Source organism: Oncorhynchus gorbuscha, linkage group LG07 (assembly GCF_021184085.1).
Source record: "Oncorhynchus gorbuscha isolate QuinsamMale2020 ecotype Even-year linkage group LG07, OgorEven_v1.0, whole genome shotgun sequence".
Taxonomy (NCBI): Eukaryota; Metazoa; Chordata; class Actinopteri; order Salmoniformes; family Salmonidae; genus Oncorhynchus; species Oncorhynchus gorbuscha.
The window spans coordinates 76,969,262-76,983,468 of NC_060179.1; the positions used below are offsets into that span (position 1 = coordinate 76,969,262).

General features: G+C 43.7%; 2 protein-coding genes across 2 annotated transcripts in view; one reads left to right on the forward strand and one right to left on the reverse strand.

The window, feature by feature from the left end:
* The window catches only part of LOC124040387 (CDP-diacylglycerol--glycerol-3-phosphate 3-phosphatidyltransferase, mitochondrial-like), a 36,381-nt gene extending 33,373 nt beyond the window's left edge, over window positions 1–3,008 (forward strand). Inside the window, exon 10 of the mRNA XM_046357532.1 lies at window positions 1,917–3,008. The gene's annotated coding sequence lies outside the window, so the exon portion shown is untranslated. The remainder of the gene's footprint in view (window positions 1–1,916) is intronic.
* Window positions 1,818–14,207, reverse strand: part of LOC124040385 (dynein axonemal heavy chain 17-like) — a 79,087-nt gene continuing 66,697 nt past the window's right edge. The window contains 11 exon segments of the mRNA XM_046357531.1: window positions 1,818–2,149; window positions 3,073–3,298; window positions 6,483–6,626; window positions 9,558–9,740; window positions 9,846–10,028; window positions 10,111–10,290; window positions 10,643–10,834; window positions 11,989–12,216; window positions 12,922–13,049; window positions 13,142–13,290; window positions 13,371–13,564. Coding sequence (XP_046213487.1) covers window positions 1,902–2,149; window positions 3,073–3,298; window positions 6,483–6,626; window positions 9,558–9,740; window positions 9,846–10,028; window positions 10,111–10,290; window positions 10,643–10,834; window positions 11,989–12,216; window positions 12,922–13,049; window positions 13,142–13,290; window positions 13,371–13,564 — 2,055 coding nt within the window. The 3' untranslated portion in view covers window positions 1,818–1,901.

The window sequence follows — 14,207 nt, forward strand, 5'->3', positions numbered from 1 at the left end:
TAAATGAAGGTAAAGTAAATGGGGAGGAGGCAGTGTGCTTTCAGGATAACCTCCCTCAACGTGATCAAGACAAAGGAGATGATCGTAGACTATGGGAAAATGAGGGCCGAACACGCCCCCATTCTCATCAACGGGGCTGTAGTGGAGCAGGTTGAGAGCTTTGAGTTACTTGGTGTCCACATCACCAACAAACGATCACGGTCCAAACACACCAAGACAGTCGTGAAGAGGGCACGCCGATGCCCATTTCCCCTTAGGAGACTGAAAAGATTTGGCATGGGTCCTCAGATCCTCTTAAAGTTCTACAGCCTCACCATCGAGAGCATCTGGTTGTATCACCGCCTGGAATGGCAACTGCTCGACCTCTGACCGCAAGGCACAACAGAGTGTGTTACGGCCCAGTACATCACCGGGTCCAAGTTTCCTGCCATCCAGGACCTCTATACCAGGCGGTGTCAGAGAAAGGCCCTTAAAATTGCCAAAGACTCCAGCCACCCTAGTCATACTGTTCTCTCTGCTACCGCACTGCAAGCGGTACCCGAGCTCCAAGTCTAGGTCCAAAAGGCTTCTTAATAACAGCTTCTACCCCCAAACCACAAGATTCCTGAAAAGCTAAACAAATGGCTGCCCGGACTATTTGTATTGACACCCCCACACACACTTTTGTTTTACGGTGCTGCTACTGTTTTATCGATGCATAGTCACTTTACATCTACCTACATGTATATATTACCTCGACTAACCTGTACCCCCGCACATAGACTCTGTACTGGTGGTACTCCTTGTGTATATAGCCTCAATACTGTTATTTTATTGTTGCTCTTTAATTATGAGTAAATACTTAACATGCATTTTTCTTTAACTGCATTGTTGGTTAAAGGCTTATAAGTAAGCATTTCGCCCTCCACCTGTTGTATTCAGCGCATGTGACAAAATTGGATTTGATCTGTTTGCATCTGCCAATATACTGGCAGCCCAGTATCCAGACGACCTGTCCCCAGAGCTTCCTATACGGTTCATCTTTTCTGTAACGTGTTGAGCCCGGCTTTAAGGAGAATGAGGGGCTAAATTAAAAATGTTACAGAACTACAACTCCCTTCTGTCTAGCGTCCCCTGATGTTGCTATGGCAATCAAGCTTTTCTTTTTTTACCACCCCTGTAACTGTCATTTCTGCGACAAGAGACTCATAAAGAACTGCCTAAGAACCCATTTAGGAACCCATGTGATTTTAAACACCTGAGTAAGCTCCACTGGCTGTGAGGGTGTCCGGTACGCCAGCGCTAGTATCAACACCATACCATCTCCATGTGGTTTCACAGGTACACCCTCCAGGTGCAGTTTCCCAGAGTAAAAGTTAAACGTTTTTATATAAGTCGGTGGTTGAAGTAAGTACTTACTGTAGCTGTTATCTGCCAAAGAGGGGAGAAAAAAAGAAAAAAAGCTTAGCTCTAACAATAGCTGAGTGGTTAAAAATTGATCTTTATCTACAGTATGTTTTGTTACTGTACTGACAACAGGCTGGAAGCCTTCCAATAATCACACCTCACTTTCCCATTCAAAAGGTTATCGCCTGAGGTTTGTGTGTGCATGCTTCTATTGTACCGTTCTTTGCATCTGTGTCCTTACCATGCTTGTACAGGCTGCCCCCTAGTGGACCTTCCGAGGAACACTGGGACAGTGAGGAAAGCTGTACTATGATACAGTGGAGTTGTTTCATGCCATTTCCAAGCTCAACACGCATCTTTCTCTTACCTCACCGACATCTGTGTTCATCACATTCCTCCAATAGACATAGATGACATATCTGTAATTATTTTTGTGCAACATTGATGCTTTTTATTAATGAAAAGGTATTTCAGATGAAAGTGGTCTGAGTGTTTTGTTTTCTCTTGCCTCTCTCTTACACACTGAGCAGGAGGCAGACAGCAGCCAGTACCCACTTGGCAGGCTTCTCCTTGGTCTTGAGGTTGAAGGTCCAGATGAAGGTGGGACCCCTCATTCGGGTCTTGTAGACGGGACACTCATACACGTTCTTGGTCTCCTGTCGGTCCACCGGTACCGCCTTGATGAAGATCACCGGCATGTTGGGGGTCAGCTCCTTCAGACGAGCATCTGCTATCACCCCTGTCTGTGTGTCCCAGCGTGCCCCTGTACATACACAACCAGACACACATACCTACTGTAAAAAGTTTAACTCTAAACATATAAAAACAATCTCTCCACAATGAGACTGTATGGTTGTGTATATCTACAGTACTGTACAAATGGACCACTTAGTTATTAATGCCTGAGAAATAGCAGTGTTTTTGTGGTGGAAACTAGTTGTGTTTTCCATTAACTACAAACATTAATATGCTGAGTACATGTCAGCAGGAGGAATCCATTAGTTTTGTATTGACAGTGGAATCTGGTACATGATGAGAGTAGTGTGTGGGTCTGAAGGTGAATACACAAACTGTGTGTGGACAGCCCGCTATCTGTGGAGTTTTGAGGAACCTTAAGAACAGTTGAGAGGAGAACTGATCAGAAGTGTTTACTATGGTACTCTAACCAGCTCATCCAGAGTCATCCCAGGAACTGAACTTGAAAGTAAGTTGGAATAGTAGAATGCACAAGGTGCAATTTAGAAATTGAGGTAGTGCATCAGTTCCTCTTGTCATATCAGTCCTTCCATATATTAGACAGCTATTTATTCAGAAATGTCCAGATCAACTAGCACATAGATTTTATTGTAATGTTTGGGAACTCCTGCGCTAAACTGCTCATACAGTGAGGCACCCCAGAAACTGAACTGGGCACTGTGTGTGTGGATGGATGACTCTGTAACCTAAAAGATCAATATGGTTTAAAAAAAATAATGGTTTAAAGGTTTGACTGCACCTGTGTGTTATTGACTGACTTCATCTCCAGGAGATGGATGCTAATGGATAAAATTGCAGCAAATGTGTTATACAGTGTATCACTTTGGAGATAAAAAAAAACAAATCCGGCATTGCATTTTTGTGTGTGTGTTTTACTACATAGGGAACAGGATGCCATTTTTAGAATGCAACCAAGATGATAACCCGTACCCTCCATGTAGAGTCCGTAGACGTAGGCCCCCTCCCTGGGTGGACTGGTCATGTCCTCGCGGTTCTTCTTGGTCACCTCTACAGACAGACACATCCTGTCCAGAGGCCACTCGTTCTTCCTGGCCATGGACTGCATGATAGCTGTCAGGAACGACTGGGGGTTGAAGAACCCTGCCAGCCACACCGTGGTGGGGAGAGCGAAGTCTGCTGTCCACGACTCCAATTCCTACACAGACAAAAGCGATCAGCACAGTATGTATGGACAGAATATTCAATTCAATCGCATGTTATCGATAATGCGTCTTTCGAATACAATGTTCGCGGAGATCTCATCCTCGGTAAACGCTATGTCGGCTCAATTGAAAATTACCTGGCTTTTAAAGGGGAGCTGAACTTCCTGATTTAGCATCGGTTCAATTCTCATTAGGAAATGCGACAGAACATCTGGGTTTTGGAGCTGTGCTTTGATGTGTTTGTTCGAATGTGTGTTTGTACGGTTTTGACAAAAGTACAGTCACTCACCCTTCTAGTTAACTTGAAACAGTCTAACCAGGTTTTGTATCAAAGTCGCCTAGACTAGCAAGCAAGCTAGCAGACTTCTTTCGCCCAATTCAGCTTCAGCCTGTGTGCGACCGTGGCAAAGTTGGTTTGACTTAGGCTATCCAAACTTTGGGGCTAGTTAGGGAACGTCCAATAAATAGAACAATATAAATGGAACAATATTTTCATGTTGCACACCTAGTTGTCTCATTAAATTCTTTCAATATTAGTATATGATTTTATACAATTTTAAAGTTGGTTTGCGGTTAAGTCATTGAAATTTTGAGCTATTGACATTTAAAAAAATATTGTCCCATGTACATTGTGTAATCCCCATAGGGATACATGTCAAACCATATTGACCATAGGCATTACAATTGGGTTGCGTGCAGATGCGCTCTGATTTTGATTAATTGGGTGCTGTGGGCAGGATTGAAATAAACCCAACCAGGATTCTCCCCAAAGAATGTAAGAGGGGGGCCGTGCACTAGATTTTTTTTTAGTGATATATGGCCAGTTTTTCCTCTAGATTTGCCATTTTCTGCTGAGTCCAAAGGGCGGAAGCACTGCCCTCTCCGGGACTCTCCCCGCCAACGTACTCAGCAGCACCACCTTTTTAAAAATCCTGGGGAGAACCCTGCCAACCCAAGGAAAACTGTTACGGTACCCTTCATTCTGTGACATACAAGTTTTTCCAAATTCTCTCGCAAATCTCAGTTTTGGACGAGACTGACTTTATGACCAATTATCACATTTCCACTGTGTAGTAAATTTTGACAAATGTTTGCCTCATCACGCAGTTGGGGGGGAATTCTGACCTGAGTTAAGCACATGTAAATGGAACGCAATTCCCTTTTTATGCACTTTTCTCTATGCATATACACCGAGTGTACAAAACATGATTTTTCCATGAGACTGACCAGGTGAAAGCGATGATCCCATATTGATGTCACCTGTTTAAAATCCACATCTATCAGTTTAGATGAAGAGACTGGTTAAAGAATGTGTAAGCCTGGAGGCAATTGAGATATGGATTGTGTATGGGCATGACAAAAGATTTTAAGTGCCTTTTGAACGGGGTATGGTAGTACAGTTGAAGTCGGAAGTTTACATACACTTAGGTTGGAGTCATTAAAACTCCACAAATTTCTTGTTAACAAGTCTGGCAAGTCTGTTAGGACATCTACTTTGCATGACACAAGTCATTTTTCCAACAATTGTTTTAGACAGATTATTTCACTTCTAATTCACTGTATCACAATTCCAGTGGGTCAGAAGTTTACATACACTAAGTTGATTGTGCCTTTAAACAGCTTGGAAAATTCCAGAAAATGTCATGGCTTTAGAAGCTTCTGATAGGCTAATTGACATAATTTGAGTCAATTGGAGGTGAACCTGTGGATGTATTTCAAGGACTACCTTCAAACGCGGTGTCTCTTTGCTTGAGATCATGGGAAAAGTCCAAAGAAATCAGCCAAGACATCAGAAAAAATTGTAGACCTCCACAAGTCTGGTTCATCCCTGCGAGCAATTTCCAAATGCCTGAAGGTACCACATTCATCTGTACAAACAATTAGTACGCAAGTATAAACACCATGGGACCACGCAGCCGTCATACCACTCAGAAAGGAGATTCGTTCTGTCTCCTAGAGATGAACGTACTTTGGAACAAAAAGTGCAAATCAATCCCAGAACAACAGCTAAGGACCTTGTGAAGATGCTGGAGGAAACGGGTACAAAAGTATCTATATCCACAGTAAAACCAGTCCTATATCGACAACCTGAAAGGCTGCTCAGCAAGTAGGAGCCACTGCTCCAAAACCACCATTAAAAAAAAGCCAGACTACGGTTTGCAACTGCACATGGGGACAAGGATCGTACTTTTTGGATTAATGTCCTCTGGTCTGATGAAACAACTAAAATAGAACTGTTTGGCCATAATGACCATCGTTATATTTGGAGGAAAAAGGGAGATGATTGCAAGCCGAAGAACACCATCCCGACCGTGAAGCATGGCAGCATCATGTTGTGGGGGTGCTTTGCTGCAGGAGGGACTGGTGTACTTCCCAAAATAGATGGCATCATGAGGCAGCGAAATTGTTAATATATTGAAGAAACATCTCAAGACATCATTCTGGAAGTTAAAGCTTTGGTTGCAAATGGGTCTTCCAAATGGACAATGACCCCAAGCATACTTCCAAAGTTGTGGCAAAATGGCTTAAGGACAACAAAGTCAAGGTGTTGGAGTGGCCATCAATTTGTGGGCCAAACTGAAAAAGCGTGTGCGAGCAAGGAGGCCTACAAACCTGACTCGGTTACATCAGCTCTGTCAGGAGGAATGGGCCAAAATTCACCCAACTTATTGTGGGAAGCTTGTGGAAGGCTACCCAAAATGTTTTACTCCAGTTAAACAATTTAAAGGCAATGCTACCAAATACTAATTGAGTGCATGTACACTTGAGACACACTGGGAATTCATTCTTAAAATATAGTGGTGATCCTAACTAACCTAAAACAGGGATTTTTCTTTTTACTAGGATTAAATGTCAGGAATTGTGAAACAGTTTAAATGTATTTGGCTAAATGTATTTGGCTAAAGTGTATGTCAACTTCTGACTTCAACTGTAGGTGCCAGGTGCAGCAGTTTGTGTCAAGAACTGCAACACTGCTTGGTTTTTCCATCAACAGTTTCGTGTGTATCAAGCATGGTCCACCACCAAAAGGACATCCTGACAACTTGACACAACTGTCAACATGGGCCAGCATCCCTGTGGAATGCTTTCGACACCTTGTAGAGTCCATGGCCCGATGAATTGAGGCTGTTCTGAGGGCAAAAATGTCTCCTGATCAGAGAGTATATTATGTTGTACCTTGATCCTGAGCAGCAGGTCTGCATACCAACCCCCCAGGCCCTGCAAGGAGGGGTAGGCGAGCTTTGTCCAGGACTCTGGCACCGTGTCCAGGAACAGTGCGTTACCCAGCTCCTCCATGTCGGTTGTGATTGTCAACTCACCCTACAGAGACAGACAGACAAGACAATGTCCCACCCAATGTTCCATCTGAGCTGCACACAGTATCCCCCGGGACTGCCTTGCAGAAATATCAGCCCACAGAGAGAAGCAGGAGATTGGTTGATGACCACTACTCTATAAAGTTCAATCAATTGATCTCCAAAGCATTTCTTTTCCATTTTAAAAATGTATTTAAAAATCCTTGTTCCTATTATTATTTTTATTAGTCTCTGGCTGTTGGCAGTAGGTGCACCTGCTATAGCTGCCCTGAGCACCAGGTAGGTGAACTGTTGCCATTTAATTTGTCTGAAGGTACACACTCTGCCCACGGGCCCAGTGAGCAAATCAAGTGCACTATAGGCCTAGTGCTGGCCAATCGGATTGCTCAGACTACCGTGTCTGTAGAAGGCATAAAATAACTTTCACTCTCCGTTCATTGGAGTAAAAACATTAATTTGTGCATGAGGCAGAAATAGTGCAGTGTGTTGGGTTCTGACTTCTAAACTTGTAATATTGTTAATCATCAGGTATCCTATGGAAAGAAAAGCCACAGTCTGCTTGTTACACCAAAAGTTAAATGGTTTTCTGTAGGAGGAATGTATATGAGGGAGTCAATTAAGGTCGGATATGAGCCAGGGGCTTGGAATGTTACTAAGGGAAAGGCACTGATAAAGGTGGAGAGCTGTAGATTAGTGAGGAATAGGGGCAGAGGTCAGGTCACAGTAATGGAGAAGGAACAGATTATTACCCACATCACACAACTTCCTGCCTAGCAATAAATATGTCATGTTTAGAGGGAAGGAGGAGACTTCACCTAAATTGGGGTATATATACACTTGTGCTGGTGGGAACATGTCTGACACATTGGGTGAATAAACTTGGTTTTAGCTTTTCATAGTTGTCCTTCAGTTTTTAGAACCTAACAGATGCTATACGTATTTTGCCATCAGCTGGAAGATGGTGTTCCTTTATGGTCAGTGTCAGTTGAGGAAAGAGCGCGGAGGGATGGTAAGAGGCAGACACTCAGTCTGCTGCTCTCTCCCTCCACTGAGACTGACCATCAGATGCAGGCACCATCAGCCCAATAAAATAAAACAATTATTTAAATGTATGCTCACTCAGCTATGCCTCACAATACAACAACGGATCTATTACCGGTATGATCATATAGCCTACCTCAATTTGAAACAACAATGCATTGGCAGGGTAATTCAAACAAAATAATATGCGGTGATAATTTATTGGGCCTATAGCTTACTGCACAAACCTCATTGATACAGTACTGGTTTTAATTGGTTAATGTTGCATAGGCTTAAAAATCTAAGTGGTAGATCTCTGCTTGCATTTTGACTCAGTGATCTTGACTCGGAAAAGGTTGACTACTGTTCTAGAGTTTTCCCTGTTAACACTATCAATGTTTCCCTTTACTGTGGCAATTGTGATCGAATCAACGCAATATTAGCCACTTTCAATGCGAGATTTTGTTGTAGGCTGAACGCATCGGAGTAGGATTCTATTGCATTGGCACGCATTACTCAGCCTGTACTCAACACAGACTGGTGTGGCTTAAACAATCAGAGCTGCAGTAGGGCTACTGTATATACAAATAGACCATTGACATATTACAGTATGGATCTGTCATTTACTTTGAACTGGACTTTGTTAACAATGCGAGTGATCGTGAGTAGATGCGCTTGTTTTGAGATGAAAGCGAGAGATGCACATTTTGTTCATATTCTTTGCTAGTTAGTGAGTTATTAGCCCAGTTATAGATCCTTTGTAGTCAGCAAGGGGGCAGTGATTGCTTCCCACAAGAACACAAAACATGTACATTTCTAGACATCTTTGAAAAGCGAGTCCGGTAAAGAGCTTTTTATTTGCTTCAAATCATGCCCAATGAATTGAATTTACCACAGGTGGACTCCAATCAAGTTGTAGAAACATCTCAAGGATGATCAATGGAAACAGGATGCACCTGAGCTCAATTTCAAGTCTCATAGCAAAGGGTCTGAATTCCTACAGTACCAGTCAAGGTTTGGACACACTACTCATTCAAGGGTTTTCTCTTCATTACATTTTTTAAACATTGTAGAATAATAGTGAAACATCAACTATGAAACACATATCAAATCATGTAATAAAAAACGTGTTTGACAAATGGAAAAGGAGCAGTGTTGTTTTGAGACAGCTTATTCAAGCCTAAATAGCCAATAGGCAGAGGGTAGCATAATTTGTCTGATTATCTGTAATAATGTTATGAGAATAATAAAGCATTGTATTTTGTAAAGTGGTTTCTTGCATCAAACACAACAGCATTTTCAGTCACCACCTTGTCTGAAGGACCGGTAGATAAACAGGTTGATATAAAGCCCTGCATGTTTTTTTTCCAAAAGACTCTTGGAATGTAGGCCTACATTGTACACCACATATTGGCTACTACTGTAGGCTGAATGATAGAACAGAAATGTTCCATGTTAAAATGTTATGGGATGTATTTTCTCCATTGTTTTTGATGGTAAGCCACTGGTAGGCCTACATTATGATCAAGTAGCCTACTTGACCACTGTTAACTGTAACTTAAAGTGGGTACAGCCTCGGTGTTCACTGTAAACGTGCGCTGGAAGTATTTTCACAACGTTCCAGTTTGCGATGTATTTTCTCCATTGTTTTTCGGCAGTAAATGTAAATAATTTGCGCTGGAAGTCTGTAATAATGTTATGAGAATAATAAAGCATTGTATTTTGTAAAAGTGGTTTCTTGCATCAAACACAACAGCATTTTCACACCAGTTTGCGCTCGGCAGACCTGAAATCTACTCAGTGCTGGAATGAATTTGCGGGAACATTGGTCACACCATTCGCTGTACACTCCTTTCAGTTTGACTACAGACAACGACTGATGTCATGTCACACACACACTCTGTCTCTCCCGTACCTTGAGTCCGAGGTTGAGCTCTTTGAGAGAGCGCGTGATCTCCTTGGTGAGGAAGTTCATCCTCTCACACTCCTGGAAGGCCACGATTATGTAGGGAGTTCTCTCCTCCACCTTGGCCATTATCTCTATCATGTTGAAACCATCTGGCAGCTTCTCCAGGATCTCATCCAGGATGCCCTTCACCTTTAGGGGAAAACGCAGGCAAACACAGTGGCATACACACACAGGTCAGGACTCTAGTGGGGGTTAATTAAAGGCTCTGAGGTGGGGTGATAGTGTTTTTTATACCTTCTCCTCTCTGGACACCCCTCCTCCCCCAGCTGCGTCTGACTCTTTGGGCTGCATCTCCAGCACGGTGCGGAACAGCTTCTCTGAGGTGATGGTGAGGAAGCCAATCTCAGCGTTGGGGTGGAGGCCGTACAAGTAGGGGCTCTCTGGAGGCAGCACCTCATCTATGTACATATGGTAGCCCTGGACACACACACTGAGGGTTACTGATAGGTAACAATATTTTTAGTTTTCAAAGGTGTTGTCATGTGTGTGTGTTCCAAACCTTGTAGTCAGAGTTGGGTGGTACAGGGAAGCTGGGTGCGAGGTACAGCTCTCCCTCCAGCATCTCAGGTCTGACATACTCCTCCAGATAGGTACGACACAGCTTCCTGTCCCAGTCGTCTGTGATGTGGCCACCGTACATGATCTCCCCAAACAGATAGCGCAGGTCGTCCCACGGCACCTGGAGAGAGGGAGGTGGGGTGAGAGAATGGAGGGAGAGAAATGGAGAAAGAAGGGGGAGAAAGAGTGGGGTCAGACACACACTACAAGCATCACCACCAATGTACCCTGCTGCACAGGAACCAACCAAAATCAACTTATTTGATTAGAATGAATGTGCACGTCAGCCATCGAGCATTGAACCTCAGTGATTCTTGAGCTTGGACGCTGACATTGTACACGATGCAATGCAAACAGTATAGCAGCTTTCATTGATTTCAAAGGAAGCAGTCCCTCAATGGCTGATGGCTGTTGTGCAGCAGGGCCATAAAGCTCTAGGCTGATTGAGAGATGTCAGTCACATGTTCATTCACCTTGGAGTTGGCCTCCAGGTAGTTGTAGAGGACGTTGACGGAGATGGTGAGGTCTCCGTTGTTGAAGGGGTAAGATCTGTTCCAGCCCTGAGCTCCAAACTTCCTCCTCTCAGCCACCACAGCGTGGAAGTAGCACAATGCAAACAGAATCACCTTGAACTCTGACTCTTTAGAGCACATTTCCAGAGTGTCCTAACACACACGTAGAGATAGGGAAGAGATTACATTCAACTCAAATTCAATTTAAGTGTGTGCATGTACTGTACACTGAGTACACCAAACATTAGGAACACCTTCCTAATATTGAGTTGCACCCCCCTAGGGATGCTGGCCCATGTTGACTCCAATGCTTCCCACAGTTGTGTCAAGTTGGCTCGATGTCCTTTGGGTGGTGGACCCCCTTTTTTCTCCCAAATTTCGTGGTATCCAATTGTTAGTAGCTACTATCTTGTCTCACCGCTACAACTCCTGTACGGGCTCAGGAGAGACGAAGGTTGAAAGTCATGCGTCCTCCAATACACAACCCAACCAAGCCGCACTGCTTCTTAACACAGCGTGCATCCAACCCGGAAGCCAGCCGCACCAATGTGTCGGAGGAAACACTGTGCACCTGGCAACCTTGGTTAGCGTGCACTGCGCTCGGCCCGCCACAGGAGTCGCTGGTGCGCGATGAGACAAGGATGTCCCTACCGGCCAATCCCTTCCTAACCTGGACGACGCTATGCCAATTGTGCGTCGCCCCACGGACCTCCCGGTCGCGGCCGATTACGACAGAGCCTGGGCGCGAACCCAGAGTCTCTGGTGGCCCTTAACCACTGCGCCACCCGAGAGTCCCTGGGTGGTGGACCATTCTTGATACACACGGGAAACTGTTGAGCATGAAAAACCCAGCAGTGTTGTAGTTCTTGACACAAACCGGTGCGCCTGGCACCTACTACCATACCCCGTTCAAAGGCACATAAATATTTTGTCTTGCCCATTCACCCTCTGAATGGCACACATGTCTCAAGGCTTAAAAATCCTTCATTAACCTGTCTCCTCCCCTTCATCTACACTGATTTGAAGTGGATTTAACAAGTGGAATCAATAAGGGATCCTAGCTTTCACTTGGATTCACCTGGTCAGTCGGTCATGGAAAGAGCATGTTTTGTAAACTCAGTGTATAAGCATAGTTGTCTCTGTTTCAGCACCAACTGGTAAAAATACTCTGATCTTGTAGATTGTTTAGGCACATTTTAGAGTTAGGAAAGTATGCATTAATTATTTAAAATGGGTTTGAAGAGCCTTTACGCATTCTTAATGTTTTGTAAAGTCAGTGTTTGTGTGTGGGCGTACATATGTGTTACCTGGTTGAAGAGATACAGGGCCTTGTGCAGGTTAGCTTGCATGCCGGTGGGCGGTTCGTTGGTGATCTTAATGCCATTCTCCAGCAGGCCCTGGGGGATGTAGTGTGACTCTGGCGTAGGCGAAGGCTCAGCTGACATGTACACGCGATAGTCATCATGGCTACCTATGCTGTAGCGCTCCACTAGTTTATCCAGGCTGCCCAGCCACTTGGCCACCAGGTGGATGTTCTACAAAGGGGAGGGTTTATTATTGAATACCTGGTGAGTAGTCTATATACACTGAACAAAAATATAAACTGAACATTCAGCAATTTCAAAGATTTTACCGAGTTTCCGTTCATGTACGGAAATCAGTCAATTCATATAAATTAATTAGGCCCTTGTCTATGGATTTCACATGACTGGGAAAACAGATATGCATCTTCTGGTCACAGATACAGTGCCTTGCGAAAGTATTCAACAAGTGGGACACAATCATGAAGTGGAACGACATTTATTGGATAAATGGCATATAAATTTCAAACTTTTTTAACAAATCAAAAACTGAAAAATTGGGCGTGCAAAATTCATTAACTCTGTAATCACATGTGCACTACAGAAACACCACTAACCAAACAAGTAACTTGCTGGTGCACACTTGAATTAAAGGGCATCAACATCCAAAAATGAACATTAAATTCATTAAAAATCCTACAATGTGATTTTCTGCATTTTTTTTTCTCATTTTGTCTGTCATAATTTAAGTGTACCTATGATGAAAATTACAGGCCTCTCATCTTTTTAGTGGGAGAACTTGCACAATTGGTGGCTGACTAAATACTTTTTTGTCCCACTGTAGTTGAATAGGGTTCGATTTGAGATGAAGACAATAACTTGCACGCTGTTTAAACTCCAGCCTGTGAGTAAGGAGTAAGTGGTGCCCATTCAGTGTACCTGCAGTATAACCCAGTGTCCTTCTCTAGCTGCCATGTTCAGAGCAGCCTCGGCCACCACCTCCTGGCCCTGACCCAGAGACACGTTGTGGAACTTCCCGTTGTCAAAGGTGAAACCCATCTTCTTACCTGGACCAAATGACAGGATGGCAGGTTGGACATGAAACAGATAGGGTTCAAGGTCCTACAGCAAGTATGTGTGTGTGTGTGCGTGCACATACCTAGAGCTTCCACATCTTTGAGGGGGTCGACTCCTGGGGAGAGGATGAAGAACATGGGAGTAGACGAGCTGCTCTCCTCAAATGATACAGCGAACTCCACGCTCCTCCCCTCCACGTACTTTGTACCCATCTTCTCCTCCACAAAAGTACTACAACACACAGAACAAACACTCAACATTACCAGAACAAACATCTGTTTCCTTTACACTGGTGTGTGTGTGTCTTGTACCTGACTGCGTAGGACATCCGGTCTGGTCTCATACACCTCATCATGCAGAGTTTCTGGAGGCCTGTCTTGTTCTTCCACTCCTGAGGAAACTTTTCCTTCTCCGGAGCCTCCGACTCAACAAACTTCTTCCAGCGCTTTGCAGATCCCTCCATGTCCCGGTCCAGGTTCTTAAACTCATCAAACTCCGACAGGGCCTGACACACACACATACATTCACAAACCTCTATTACTCAGCTCTGCAGGTGGATAGTGTGTGTCAGTAGAGTGTGTGTGTGTGATTGTCTGTACACTCTCAGAAATAAAGGTGTACAAACGCTTGTCACTGTAGTGGTATGTAATTTGTATATTTAGTTATAGGTACATCAATGTACCCTTGCCTTTTTAGGGTACCACCACATTGACAAGGTAATTTGTTCCTTTTAAGTGGCAAAAAGGTTTTTGGGTGTTGTTTTAACACTGTAGGGTGTAAAGCCTTTTTGCATATTTCCCAGGATGTCTTTCAAGTAAATCTGAGTTACCAGTACCACCCATGACTGTTTTTGCTAGTGACTGAGACATGGTTGTGGCTTTCAGTTCTGTAGCCTTCACTAAGTTAATATTTGATCATTGAAATTAAACTCTTTATGACAACACATTACATACAGGTAACTGCCAAAATACCAGGTGCTTCCACACAGGTGTGGTTCCTGAGTTAATTAAGCAATTAACACCCCATCATCCCACATGAAATACTACAGTAATTACTATAGAATTCTATAGCAATGTCAGCCATGACCTTAGATATCTCTGTTTTCTATATATTTTGGTTAGGTCAGGGTGTGACTAAGGTGAGTACTC